General features: G+C 41.8%; 1 protein-coding gene across 1 annotated transcript in view; it reads left to right on the top strand.

Moving 5' to 3' along the window:
• nectin1b (nectin cell adhesion molecule 1b) overlaps window positions 1-14,641 on the top strand; it is a 304,891-nt gene that overhangs the window by 260,721 nt on the left and 29,529 nt on the right. The window contains exon 8 of the mRNA XM_017465298.3: window positions 10,812-10,898. Within this exon, the coding sequence (XP_017320787.1) occupies window positions 10,812-10,898 (87 nt within the window). The remainder of the gene's footprint in view (window positions 1-10,811; window positions 10,899-14,641) is intronic.

The following is a 14,641-nucleotide window of genomic DNA, read 5'->3' as shown; positions in this document are numbered from 1 at the left end:
CCTTGGTAAATATGAGCAAAGAAGGCTGTGAAAATTGTCTTTATTGTTTAACCTTTTGATATTTTGTTAAATAAATTCACAAAAATACTCTGTTCTCATGGATATCAAACAATTACAAACAAAACACAGGTTTATAAAAAAACATATTTGTTAAATATAGGTGTACAACAATTATTGGCACCCTTTTAGTCAATATTCTGTGCTTCCTCAAATCCTGATCCTTCAAATTTCAAGGTCCATGCTGGTGGACCCAATTCAGTTCACCCCACAGGTTTACTACGGGTTTCAAGTCAGGGGACTGGGATGGCCATGGCAAGACCTTGATTTTGTGGACAGGTAACACTTTTTATGTTGATTTTGTATGTAGGTTTGTATCATTGTCATGCTGGAAGATCCAACCACGGCCCATTTTAAGCTTTCTGGCAGAGGCAGTCAGGTTTTAATTTAACATCTGTTGATACTTGATAAAGTCCATGATGCCAAGTATCCTGACAAAATGTCCAGTTCCATTTTAAATGGATCTCCACGTTACATTAGCTGAACTCTGTGGAAAGCACCCTCACGTGTGACTGGTATCTGAAGCTCGTGTATCATCATGCCTAATTTATAGGCCTGACATGATCAGGTGATGTGGCAATTAAGCACGTTGCGTTATATATAAGCAGCACCTGTGAACTGCACCGTCAGCCTTATTATCTTCAGCGAGAATGCATGTCGGTCGTTCGTGTAATGGACACAAAAAGACTCTTCATTTCCTCCCTGTCTTTTCCAAAAAAAAGAAAAATCTCTTTTTTTTCTGTCCCATTGAAAAAAAGGAGAAAAGTATGAGTTATAGAATTCAGGAATTGTGTTATTACTTGCTCCCATGTCATCACGGGGAGGACGGACACACTTTCTGTGTGAAGTGTCTAGGGATAGAGCATGCCACAGCAGTCCTTGAGAGATCTGACTATGCACATTGTGAACACCTTACAATTAGGCAGCTCTGCTCACCACTCGCTCTCTTCTCTTCGGCCGAAGTAAGTTGGGTTTCAGAGCCTCGTAGATCTCAGGTCCTGGGGATCTCGTATGAATCTGCAAGAGGAACCGGAGACGAGCGCTGCTCTATCTCTTGCTCTGTCTTCCGGGTCCGGCTCTCCGCTGGATTTTGGAACTCATGTCGTGACTCCTCCTTCTGCTATGAAATGCCAAAAAAAATATCCTCTCTGACTCCGAGGAGCCAGAAGGGTGTGCTAAAAACTGAGAGCAGCATAGAAAGAGCTGCTTGAAGTGATTACTAAGGCTGAATGAGCTTTTTTCTCCCCAGTGAAAATACATCCCTCACACTGCAGAAAACTGACAAAATTGTGTACAATTGTGTACAAAAGTGCATGACAAAATATCACACTTCTGGGGGAAAATCATGCATAAATTGTATTTATAATCCTGTGATGTTGGATTATTCGGCCATTGTGGGGAATGAATGGCATGGCTATTTAGCTACGCTGAAGGTGGAGGTGGTGCTTGTGAGCTATCTCTCTCCATCAACAGCAGGTAATTTAGGGTGGCTGGTGTTGCCATTGAAGCATGTAAGGACACAGTGGCATTGGTGGGCAAGGCCTATGCAGTAGTGGGTCTTGCTTGTGGGTCACTGCAGACAATGGCAGTGTTGCAGGCCTACCAAGCAGACCTGCTGAGTGAGCTCGACACATGTCGGCATTCAGCTAATTCCTTCCCTGTTGTGTTGAGGCCAACGCTAGTGTGAGGGAGGCACAGAAGGTGATTACGGCAGACAGCCAAGGGAACCAGGCAGCCACAGCCGCGGCCTGCTACTAGGCCCGATCTGAGAATGGTCATAAAGGCCAAGCAGACAAAGGAGGAGCGGTCCTGAGGGGCCATGGAGGGATGTATTTGGGGACATGAGGTTGTTAGGGCAGTTAGCCCCCAGTACTGCTGTAGGGCCTCCCCTAGCCAAGGTTGTCCCAAATTTTCAGTGTTCTCTGGTCAGTGATATATCACAGGGCAATGAAAATCTGATGCTTTTCCTCCAATAAAATTTGGAAAAGTCAACATCACTAAAAGACCATCTGGCAGCAGGGAAATTACTGCCAAATGTGTCTCCATGGGTTCTCTCTACCGTAGAAAAGGGGTCCGGGTCCTGTTCAGAGCTCAACCGCCCTAGTTCAGAGGTGTGCTCACCACAGTAGTCAGCACAGAGCAGAGCCCGACATTAGCGCAGGAAGTAAGATACTTCTTGGACAAAGGGGCCATAGCACATGTGCCCTGTTCCCTGAGGGAGGGAGGTTTTTACAGCTGTTATTTCCTGGTCCACAGAGAAGAGGGGAGTATGCGGCCAATTTTAGATCTGCGTCATCTGAACTTTACTATTCGGCCATACAGGTTGAAGATGCTGATGCCCAAACTTATCGTTTCACAGATTCAATTTGAGGACTGGTTTGTGATGATAACTCTAAAAGGTGCATATTTCCACACAGAAATATTGCCCAGTCACAGGAAGTTCCTGAGGTTTGCGTTTGGAGGCAATGCATACCAATATCGGGTTCTTCCCTTTGGGCTAGCTTTATACCTTCGCACCTTCACAAAGTGCATGGATGTTATTCTGGCTCCACTGTGACTCCAGGGCATCCATGTACTGAACTACCTGGATGAATGGTTAATTCTAGCATGATCCAGAGAACTAGCGGTTCAACATCGAGATGTTCTTGCCCACATGAAGAGCTTGGTGCTCAGTTTGAACCTCAGAAAAGTATGCTTTCTCCAGTGCAGTGGACAACTTTTCTAGGGGTTATAAGGATTCTACTACGATGAGAGCATTTCTATCCCCAACATGAGTAGGGTCAATCCTATCAACATTGAGCAAGATAAAGCTGGATCTTGGCATCCCCTCCAGTCTCTACAAGCAGCTGTTGGAGCTTATGGCAGCAGCAGGCAACATCGTACCATTGGGCCTATTGCATAGGAGATCCATTTCATTGGTCTCTGAAAAGTTGTGGGTTTTTTCCCAGGACACAACCTCTGAGAGTAATCAGTGTCACGCAGTGATGCCTACGTGCTCTAAGAATTTGTAAGTGTCCACGGTTTCTAGCATTGGGTCACACTCTAGGGGTGTCTCCTTATCATGAGACAGTAATGACAAACACCTCCATTATGGGCTGGGGTGCGGTCTAAGACAGCTGTCCAGCTCACGGTCTCTGGAGCGGCCCTTATCTAGAGTGGCATATAAATTGCCTAGAAATGCAGGCCATGTTTCTAGCACTGAAATTCTTTCTTCCTCAATTGAGATGTCACCATGTGTTGATAGACAACACAGTAGTGGTCTCATATATCGACCACCAGGGAGGATTATGTTCATGCCCCCTGTTCAGGCAGGCGCAACTAATACTTTTCTGGGCAGAGGGAAAGTTTTGTCAGTGAATGCAGTGTACTTTCTGGACAACTGGAATGTGGGGGCAGACATCCGGTTGAGGCAGGGGCTGAGGCCCAGGGATTGGTGGCTCCATCCACAAGTGGTGGAGTCCATATGGCGGAGGTTTGGCTAAGTGGAAGTGGATGTGTTTGCCGCCCTCCGAGGAGACAATGTCCTGCCTTCTATGGTTCACCATCACTCCTCCTGCACCATTAGACTCTATGGTGCACATGTGGCTGAGGTCACATCTATATGCTTTTCCCCCGATCGCTCTGCTCCTACAAGTTCTAGTGAGAGTTGTCTGCTGCTAGTAGCACATTATTGGTCAGCTTGAATATGATCCCCAAAGAAAATATCCCTGCTAGACAGCACTCCTTCAGAATTTCCCTTCCGCAGGGATCTACTGTCTCATGCTGAAGGACTGATTTATCACCCATGGCTGGAACTATGGAAACTGTGGGTCTGACCCCTGAGGGGCACCAGCTCATAGATTCTGGTCTCACAACTGAGGTTGTAGAGACCATGTTGAATGCTAGAACGCCACCCTCGACGAAGTTATACATGCTCAAGTGGCAACTTTTTTTTTTCCTTGTGGTGTGAGGAACGTCATCTAGACCCAGAGAACTGTACAATAGCTACAGTTCTGGAGTTCTTTCTAGGACATTTCTCAGTGGGGTTGGCTCCTCCTACAATCAGGGTCTATGTGGCTGCCATTTCATCCAGCCACACCCATACTGATGGAGACTCTGTGGGGCAACATCCTCTAACTTCGACTTCGAGGTTTATGCGTGGTGTCAGGTGGCTGAGGCCCATCTGCAGGCCACACATACCTTCCTGGGACCTTTCTGTGGTCGTGGAAGGTCTGTCAGGTGCCACATCTGAGCCCTTAGAGTCCAGTCTCTGAGAAGCTTCTGACTCTAAAGGTAGCTCTTCTTCTGGCCCTGACATCTCTCAAGCGAGTAGGAGATCTACAAGCTCTCTGTTGCCGCTTCCTGCCTTGACTTTACCCCTGGATTAGCCAAGACCTTCCTGTATCCTAGGCCAGATTATATTCCTAAAGTGCCTACATCTGCTGCCCAGCCTGTAGTGTTGCAGGCTTCCTACCTTCCTCTGTCCCTCATACCGGAACAAGAGAAATTGCACTGACTATGTCCAGTAAGGACTCTCTGTACTTACATCCACTGGTCCGGCCAGTGGCATAAGTCAGAGCAGCTACTGGTCGGTTTTGGTGGTGTCAGTAGAGGTGATGCTGTGTCAACACAGCACATCTCTAATTGGATAGTGGAAGCAATCTCTATCGCTTATGAGGTGTGCGGTCTCACTACGCCTCTGGGCATAAGGGCTTATTCCACTAGGGGGGTCACCTCCTCGAAGGCTTTGTCCAAAGGGGTATCCTTACAGGATGTGTGTGCTGCGGCGGGGTGGTCTACGCCGCACACATTCATTCGATTTTACAGCCTGGATATAAATTCCGGCCCGGACTCGAGCCATACCCTCAGTATGATGGAGTGGGTATTCTTGTTCCCAGAGCATTCAGCTAATGCACCGTGGAGTTCCCACGGTGTTCTAGTAGTGTCTAGTAAACTGAAGATGCTTAAGTTTGTTTTTGGTTGAGAGTAGAGGATTTTTTCTTGAAACCCTTCCAAACAACTTGTGGTGATGTAGGTGACTTCGCATTGCAGTTTTGGAGATTTACTGAACCAAGGTGCAACCAACTTCTGCAATTCTCCAGGTGTGATCCTTGGAGATTTTTTGGCCACTCAAACCATCCTACACAGTGCATTGAGACAATATAGACACACATCCTCTTCCAGGTTGATTCATAACATTTTCAGTTGACTGGAACTTCTTAATTATTGCTGTGATGGTGGAAATGGGCATTTTTAATGCTTTTGCAAATGTTTAAACTGAGGAAATGTATCATTTTGAGGAAGAAAAAAGGTAATTCTGAATTGGATGGCTGCAACACGTCTCTCAAATTTTGGGATGGGGACAACAATAGGCTGGAAAAGTGTGTTACTAAAAAGAAACAGCTGGAGGAACATAGTGCAACTAAATAGATTAACTGACAACAGGTCAGTAACATTATTGGGTATAAAAAGAGTATCTTAGAGAGGCAGAGTCTCTCAAGTAAAGATGGGCAGATGTTCACCAATCTGTGAAAAACTACATCTACAAATTGTGGAACAATTTCAGAATAATGTTCCTCAATGTAAAATTGCAAAGACTTTGAATATCTCATCATCTACAGTACTTAATATCATCAAAAGGTTCTGAGAATCTCAAGAAATCTCTGTGTGCAAGGGACAAGGGTGAAAGTCAATATTGCATGCATTAAAACATGCATGATTCTGTAATGGAAATCACTGCATGGGCTCAGAAACACCTCCAGAACTCATTGTCTGTGAACACAGTTTGACCGTGCCATCCACAAATGCTGGTTAAAGCTCTATGTGAACATGAACCAGAAATGCTTCCGTCTTCTCTGGCCCAAAGCTCATTTAAAATGGACAGAGGCAAAGTAGAAAACTGTTCTGTGGTCAGACGAATCAGAATTTGAAATTCTTTTTGGAAACCATGGATGCCATGTCCTCTAAACTAAAGAGGAGAGGGACCTTCCAGCTTATTATCAGCCCTCAGTTCAAAAGCCTGAATCTCTGATGGTATGGGGGTGCCTTAGTGCCTACGTGCACATCTGGAAAGGCACCATCAATGCTGACAGGTATATACATATATATTTTAGAGCAACATATGATTCCATCCAGACGACGTCTTTTTCTGGGAAGGCCGTGCATATATTTCAGGAAGACAATGCTGAAACACATACTGCATCTATTACAACAGTCTGACTTCAGAGTAGAAGAGTCTGGGTGCTGAACTGGCCTGCCTGCAATCCAGACCTTTCACCAATTGAAATCGTTTGGTGCATCGTGCATCATGAAACAAAAAATACCACAAAGAATACCACAAAGAAGACCCAGGACTGTTGAACATTTAGAATCCTGTATCAGACATGAATGGGACAACATTCCTCTCCCAAAACTGCAACAACTGGTCCCCTCAGTTTCCAGACGTATACAGACTGTTGTTAAAAGAAGAGGGGATGCTACACAGTGGGAAGCATGGCCCAGTCCCAACTTTTTTGTGTTAGTGCCATCAAGTTTACAATAATTACCTTATTTTTTCCTTAAAATGGTACAGTTCCTCAGTTTAAACATTTGATATGTTTTCTATGTTCTATTGTGAATAAAATATGGGTTTATGAGATTTGAACAAAAGGTTAAACAATAAAGTAAATTTTTCACAGCCTTATTTGTTCATATTTACCAAGGGTGCCAATATTATTTGGAAGGCACTGTAGCGGAATCACTTTTAGATTTGATCACAGCATTTATTATAGCATAATAAATCAGTTTGGTACATCTTGACATAGCGATATTTTGCCATTCTTTCCTGCAAAACATTCTAACTCTGTAAAATTGGCTGGACTTCCTGTGGCCAGCCCTCTTCAGCTCACTCCACAGATTTTTGATATAATTTAGGTGTGGACTCGGGTCTGGGTCATTCCAAAACCTTAAACTTGTTTTGGTGAAGCCATTCCTTTGTTTATCTTGAGGTTTGCTTAGGGTCATTGTCATGCTGAAAGTTGAACTTCCTCTTCATCGTAAGTGTTTTAGCAGAAGCCTTTTTGTGCCAAAATTGACTGGTATTTGGAGCTATTCATTATACCCTCCACCCTGATTAAAGAGCCAGTTCCAACTGAAGAAAAACAGCTCTAAAGTGTGGTGATGCCACCACCATGCTTCCCCATGGGGATGGTGTCCTTTTGGTGATGTGCTGTGTTTTTTTGCCAAACATATTTTTCATTATTATGGCAAAAAGTTAAACTTTGGTCTCATCAGACCATAACACATTATTTCACATGGTTCTGTGAAATTGGATGTATGATTTAGTTATTTTATGGTATAGCCCAGAGATATGAAGAATTTGGGAGTTTAAATGTGATTGGTTGATTCTGAAAACTGCCACATCCCAAATTATAAAAGGTTGTTCACACTCTTATGCAAGCTGGGTATTAGAATTTTTTGGTTTTTCATTTTTCCCCAAAAACATTTCTGGGTGTTTGTCACTTGATATTAATATGTTCCAATTTCACAATAAAGGAGAAAAAGGTTCTGACATGATTCAACCCGTTTAATTTTTTACATCACAAAGGGTTGTGTAGACAATTTTATATCCACTGTACCCATGTTGGAGGGCCTCCTGGATATATTCCTCCATAACATGCTGTTCTGCTACAAACAAGGGGTAAATCTGGTTGCGAGGAGAGGTGGCCTCATGTAGCAGCTTGATGGCACAGCCATAGAGGTGAAGGAACTGTTTTTCTCTAGACTTTATACAGATGTGGAGGCCATGGTGAGCTGAGGTGCATGAATCCAGTGTTGAAAACAAAAGGACAACCAGGGGAGATTTGTTTGTCTGCCCAGATGATGTGTAGATCATGCTGTCATAGCCACAGGAATCCCAGAATTATGGGGTGCTTAGATGTGATGGTGACCAGGAGAGAGATCTGTTCTTGATGGAGTGCACGGGTTGAGTGTAGAGGGCGATGGTACCTCCCCAATGGGATCTCTGTCAATGGCTTGAATGCTGAGGGGGTTATTCATGTGCTGAGTGGGGATATTCAGACAGATCACTGTCTCCAGGTCATTTAAGTTCTACGCCAACCAGGGGTTGATCAGTGCTGACAGCACAGAAACCACACCTGAGTGTTGTATCACTGTACAAGTGTAAAGACTTAGATAGAGACTGATGAGGACTCACCATGCCAGAACAGGGAGCGAAGCTCCCGCTTGAAGCTGGACCTGGCTTGCCTATGGATCTCATATACAGAGGACATAGCCCAATCGAGGTTGCCACAGTAGAAACATTTGTGCTCATGGTGTCATTTCTCCCTCTCTCCTTTGCAAAGTTTTGTGTGCCCCGGTTGCATGGGTTTGGGAGTGGCACAGGCTCCCTGCAAGCTCCCTGCATACAGACTGTTTGGGAAGTAATCTGTCAGAAGGTAGGCTGAGACTGATGCAACTGCAGTTGAGGCTGGTTTTAATGAATAACCAGGCAAACAAATCCAAAACACAAGGCAAGAGCAGGGTAAAAAATCATAAACTACTTGAGGTGATACACAAACAGGATATCCAAGGCAAGGCAACATACAATGGTCAAAAAAAAGGAAACGTCAAAAACTGGAACAGCAATACAAAGGCTTGGTAAATTTTCAGATTAATGCACAAACTAAGCATTTACTTCATGGTGATATATGTGTGAGTGTCCAATATATAGTGCTGGTAATGACCAGTGACAGGTGTTCATATTTAGAAATCAGGTGGCTGATTTAGCTGACTGTGATGTCCTGACACAGCTATGTGCAATGAAAAAAATACAAGTTAATGTTGAAATGAGATAACCGACTCTTATATAGACCTTGGTACAGTGGGGGAAATAAATATTGAACGTGTCAACATGTTTTTCAGTAAATATATTTCCAATGAGGTTATTCACATGAAATTTTCACCAGGCATCAGTATTAACTCAAGAAATCCGCAAATATAAAGAATTTAAATATAAAGAAAGAACATTAAAGTCCATAAATAAAGTTATGTGTAATAACATGGAATGACACAGGAAAAAAATATTGAACATGCTAAGAAAAAGCAGATCTCCAAGGCAAGGTAAGGCAAGGAACCAGCTGAAATCCGTAAGTAGTTAGAAAATAGTTATACCTCCTATCTGTGCAAATTAATTTAAGCTGGGTTAGTAAATTGATGGACTATAAAAAGGCTTTTCATTACCAAGGTGCCACAAAAGAAACATCTCATAATGGGTAAAAGCAAAGAGCTCATTCAAGACCTTCGCAACCTTATTGTTGTGAAACATTTAGATGGAATTGGATACAGACATATTTCAAAACTTCTGAGCACCATTGGGGCCATTTTCTGCAAGGGAAAGCAACATCACTCCGTCATCAACCGGGAATGCACAGGAGCTCCTCACAAGATTTCTGACCAGGGAGTCAGAAGAATAGTAAGAAGAGTAGCCCAAGAGCCATGGACCACTCAGAAAGAGCTCCAGAAACAGTTGGAGGCAGCATGTACCATCGTCACAGAGAAAACAATAGGAAATGCACTCCACCAACATAGCCACTATGCATGGTCACCCCGCCAGACTCCATTACTAAAGAAAAGGCATGTCGAAGCTTGCCTAAAGTCTGCTACAACTCATTTGGACAAGCCTATTAAATACTGGGAGAGTGTTGTCTGGTCAGATGAGTGCAAAATTTAACTTTTTGGCTGTCATACTACACACCATGTTTGGAGAAGAAATGGCACAGCACATCGCACTAAAAACACTATACCAACAATGAAGTCTGGAGGTGGAAGCATCATGGTGTGGAGCTGCTTTTCATTGCATGATAATGTCAGACTTCATATAATTGAAGGAACGATGAATGGAGCCCTTTACCTTGAGGTTCTTGAGTAGAATCTGCTGCCATCCACCAGAATGATGAAGATGAGACATGGGTGGACCTTCCAGCAGTACAATGATCCAAGGCATACAGCAAAGGAAACTCTCAATTGGTTCAGAGAAAAGAAATCAAGGTGTTACAATGGCTCAGTCGATCACCTGACTTGAATCCAATTGAACAAGATTTAAAGACCATATGTTTAGAAGAATGGGCCAAAATCACACCTGAATAATGTGGCCGATTAATTTCTTCATACAGGAAGTGTCTTTAAGCTGTCATTACAAACAAAGGCTTCTCCATTAAGTATTAAATAAATTTCAGTTAGCATGTTCAATACTTTTCCCTCTGTCGTTCTGCTTTGTTACACGTAACTTCATTTATGGAATTTAATGTTTGTATTTCTTTGTGTGCGGATTTCTTGAGTTAATACCAAAGTCTGTTGAAAATGTCATGTGAATAACCTCATTGGAAATATATTTACTGAGAAAAATGTTAAAGCATTCAATACTTATTTCCCCCATTGTAAATGTACCAGTTGCCAAATTCACTTAAGTCAGGTGTCAGAATAAAGGCACTCTAAGTAATAATAATTTTTTATTAAAAATATGCTCACAACTGCTGCACCTTAGACTCTAAATACTTAAAGATATATGTAAAAATACATTTTTAAAAGATATTTTAACATATATGATGATAGAGGAAAACCTGTTAGTTCCTTGGGATCAAAATGTGTCATAGGCATCAATTTGGTGTTAATTTTAATAGTAATGGTAAAAAGATCTCCATTCCTTTGCACCAGCATCTCAAGGCTCCTTGGTTTCTGTATTATTATTATTATTATTTGCTTATTTGTTTTGTAACACTGACATCCACATTTTAAAGGTGGTTCTGTTGGACAAGGATGAGATGTTGAAACTTTCACTGCATCCCCCTTACAATGATATGGTGCTGTCTGAGTCACTTAAGCCAGTAAGTAGTGTTTTCTTCCTTCCATTGCTCCTGTTTCATCATCTTGCTTCATCTGATTGTGATATTTTGTGTATATACAGTGCCCTCCAGTAATATTGACACCCTTGGTAAATATGAGCAAAGAAGGCTGGCAAAATTGTCTTTATTGTTTAACCTTTAGATCTTTTATTCAAAATATTCACAAAAATGCCCTACTCTCATTGATATCAAACAATTGCGAACAAAACACAGGTTTATAAAAAAAAAAATATCTTTGTTAACTATAGGTGTGCAACAATTATTGGCACCATTTTAGTCAATACTTTGTGCTACCTTGTTGAATTTCATCAGAATTAATATCCCAAATATTAATCCTCTAATCGCTACTCTGTCATACAACTGATAGAGCATGTAAAAATCACTTCCTCTTACCTTCCCAGAAGGTGGAGTCTCGTGCCGGTGGGCTAGAGAATCAATGAAATCCTTTCACTGAAGGAGGTGTTACAAAGGAATTTTACTCACGGAGTAAGATATACGAATCTTCCTTTATATGGACTTCGGTTTATTAAAGAACAAAAAGGATTACAATTACCTTAACTCAGAATATAAAGAAAAGAAAATAAAGAAAAACCAGCGACTACGCAGAGTCTGAAAATGGTGTTCTTTTAAGAAGAGACATAAAATAAATAAATCTTTTAGGTCACGCAGGATCAGATAGTTTTTCTTCCTTCACAAGAAACTAAAACGAGTAACCTTCACCCGAGGTATGGCCCTATGCACTCGACCTGTTCGACGCTTATATACACCTTTTGCTTGTGGTTTTGGCGCTAGAGTCTAAGTTTTAGCTCTAGACCGCAATGCTTTCTCAAAAGGTCTCCAGATGCCGTTAAGAGCTTGAACTCTGAAACTGCATGTAGAAAACAGAACGCATGCCCTTATTTGGGTCTTTAACAGGGAGACAGAGGTTGGGGGATTGTGATTTTTGAGCACTAGCCTTAAAGGTGTGTGTTTTTGAGCGCTGGCTGTAAAAACAGGATGTATGTTTTTACTGGGCTTTCTTCAGATTTAAGCGTTCTATTAATTTTACCAATTCATCTATTTGCCTAGTAAGAGCAGAGAGTCTCGCTATTTTCGCATGTCTCTGATATAATTTCCTAATGCATTCAGTTCTCCTGTATTTAGCACGTTCTTTCAACATTTCAGCTTCAGCTGCCATTTGATTCAATACACTCAGTATACTATCACGTTCTTTCACTAAACGATCATTTTTCAATATCAGCTTTTCAGTTCTTTTTACATCCAGCGTGTCAAGCTGTAAATCTCTGATCTCGCTGGAGGTGCATAATGTCAGGAGCAGCTTTCTTACAGTCCCCAAAGCAGAAGACTTTCCAATCCGTTTTCCTCCATGTTGCTGGCTTGCCCCCCTCCTCCATCTTCTTGGTCCTCTTTTTCTCCTCACGTGGTTCTGTTTGCCCGGACTGTCAAGGTTGAGGTTCTTTACATAGTTTAATCATAATACAGTTTTAATCATTTCCACATAACATCACATAACATAATACATCAGCTTGTATTTTACATTAAGCTGGAAATAACAGTATGAGTGAGGCTACATATATCTGAGATCCAAATCTTCTACAACAACCTCCCTTTGCCAAGATAACAGCTCTGAGACTTTTCCTATAATGCCTGATGAGGTTGGAGAATACATGGCAAGGAATCTGAGACCATTCCTCCATACAGAATCTCTCTAGATGCTTCAAATTTCAAGGTCCACAGTGGTGGACTCTCCTCTTCAGTTCACCCCACAGATTTTCTATGGGTTTCAAGTCAGGAGACTGGGATGGCCATGGCAAGACCTTGATTTTGTGGTCAGTAAACCATTTTTGTGTTGATTTTGGATCATTGCCCTGCTGGAATATCTAACCATGGCCCATTTTAAGCTTTCTGGCAGAGTAAGTCAGGTTTTCATTTGATATCTGTTGTTGATAGAGTCCACGATGCCATGTATCCTAACAAAATGTCCAGGTCCTCTGAAAGGAAAACAGTCCCAAAACATTAAAGAGCCACTACCATATTAAACCGTGGGCATGAGGTATTTTTCCATATGGCTACCTCTCTGTGTGCATCAAAACCACCTCTGGTGTTTATTACCAAAAAGCTCTATTTTGATTTCATCTGACCATAGAACCTGATCCCATTTGAAGTTCCAGTAGTGTCTGGTAAACTGAAGATGCTTAAGTTTGTTTTTGGATGAGAGTAGAGGCTTTTTTCTTGAAACCCTTCCAAACAACTTGTGGTGATATAGGTGATTCGGATTGTAGTTTTGAAGACTTGTTGACCATAAGATGCAACTAACTTCTGCAATTCTCCAGCTGTGATCCTTGGAGATTTTTTGGCCACTCAAACCATCCTCTTCACAGTGTGTTGAGACAATATAGACACATGTCTAATTCCAGGTTGATTCATAACATTTCCAGTTGACTGGAACTTCTTAATTATTGCCCTAATGGAAGAAATGGGCAATTTTGATGCTTTTGCCTTTTTCTTATAGTCACTTCCTATTTTATGAAGCTCAACAACCTTTTGCTGCATATCATAGCTATATTCCTTCGTCTTACCCATTGTTATCAATGACTAAGGGTATTTGGCCTATGTGTTCCCTCATATTTCTACCCCTGTGAAACAGGAAGTCATGGTTGAACAAGGTCCTGTTCCTAATCACCCAGATGTACTAAAAAATTTAAAAATATCAATGGGAATATACTTCAAATATATTTATCTCATATAAATTTATAGGGGTGCCAATAATTGTTGCACACTTATATTTAACAATGATTTGATCTCCATGCGAGCAGAGTATTTTTGTGAATTTTTTAAAGAAAATACCAAAAGGTTAAAGAAAAAAAAAAAATTTTCACAGCCTTCTTTGCACATATTTACTAAGGGTGCCAATATTAATGGAGGGCACTGTATATATTTTTTATTCTGTAGCATTTAGTTCAATCCCTTAAGTTCAAGTGAGTTTCTTTCCCTTAAACTAAAGGGCCCAAACTGTTTTATTATGACAATGCCCCTCTGCACAATATGCTGTCCATAAAGTCATTCTTTGCCATGGTTTATGTGAAAGACCTCGAGTGGCCCATTCCCTGACCTCAATCCGATTGAACACCTTTGTGATGAAGCCAACTGGCACCAGGCCTTCTCGGCTGATCAGTGATCGATATCACTAATGCTCTTGTTGCTGAATGAGCACAAATCCTCACAACCACATTTCAAAATCTAGTAGAAAGTGGAGGCTGTTATAATAGCAACGGGGGGTGATCTGCTGGGTAATGGGCACATACAGTATCTCACAAAAGTGACTACACCTCTCACATTTTTGTAAATATTTGATTATATCTTTTCATGTGACAACACTGAAGAAATGACACTTTGCTACAATGTGAAGTAGTGAGTGTACAGCTTGTATAACAGTGTAAATTTGCTGTCCCCTCAAAATAACTCAAAACACAGCCATTAATGTCTAAACCACAGGCAACAAAACTGAGTACACCCCTAAGTGAAAATGTCCAAATTGGGGCCAAAGTGTCAATATTTTGTGTGGCCACCATTATTTTCCAGCACTGCCTTAACCCTCTTGGGCATGGAGTTCACCAGAGCTTCACAGGTTGCCACTGGATTCCTGTTCCACTCCTCCATGACGACATCCAGAGCTGGTGGGTGTTAGAGACCTTGTGCTCCTCCACCTTCCATTTGAGGATGCC

This window comes from Ictalurus punctatus, chromosome 4, assembly GCF_001660625.3.
Source record: "Ictalurus punctatus breed USDA103 chromosome 4, Coco_2.0, whole genome shotgun sequence".
In the NCBI taxonomy this organism is placed as follows: Eukaryota; Metazoa; Chordata; class Actinopteri; order Siluriformes; family Ictaluridae; genus Ictalurus; species Ictalurus punctatus.
The sequence above is the reverse complement of the archived record's forward strand: the minus strand, read 5'-3'. Positions and strand labels throughout refer to the sequence as shown.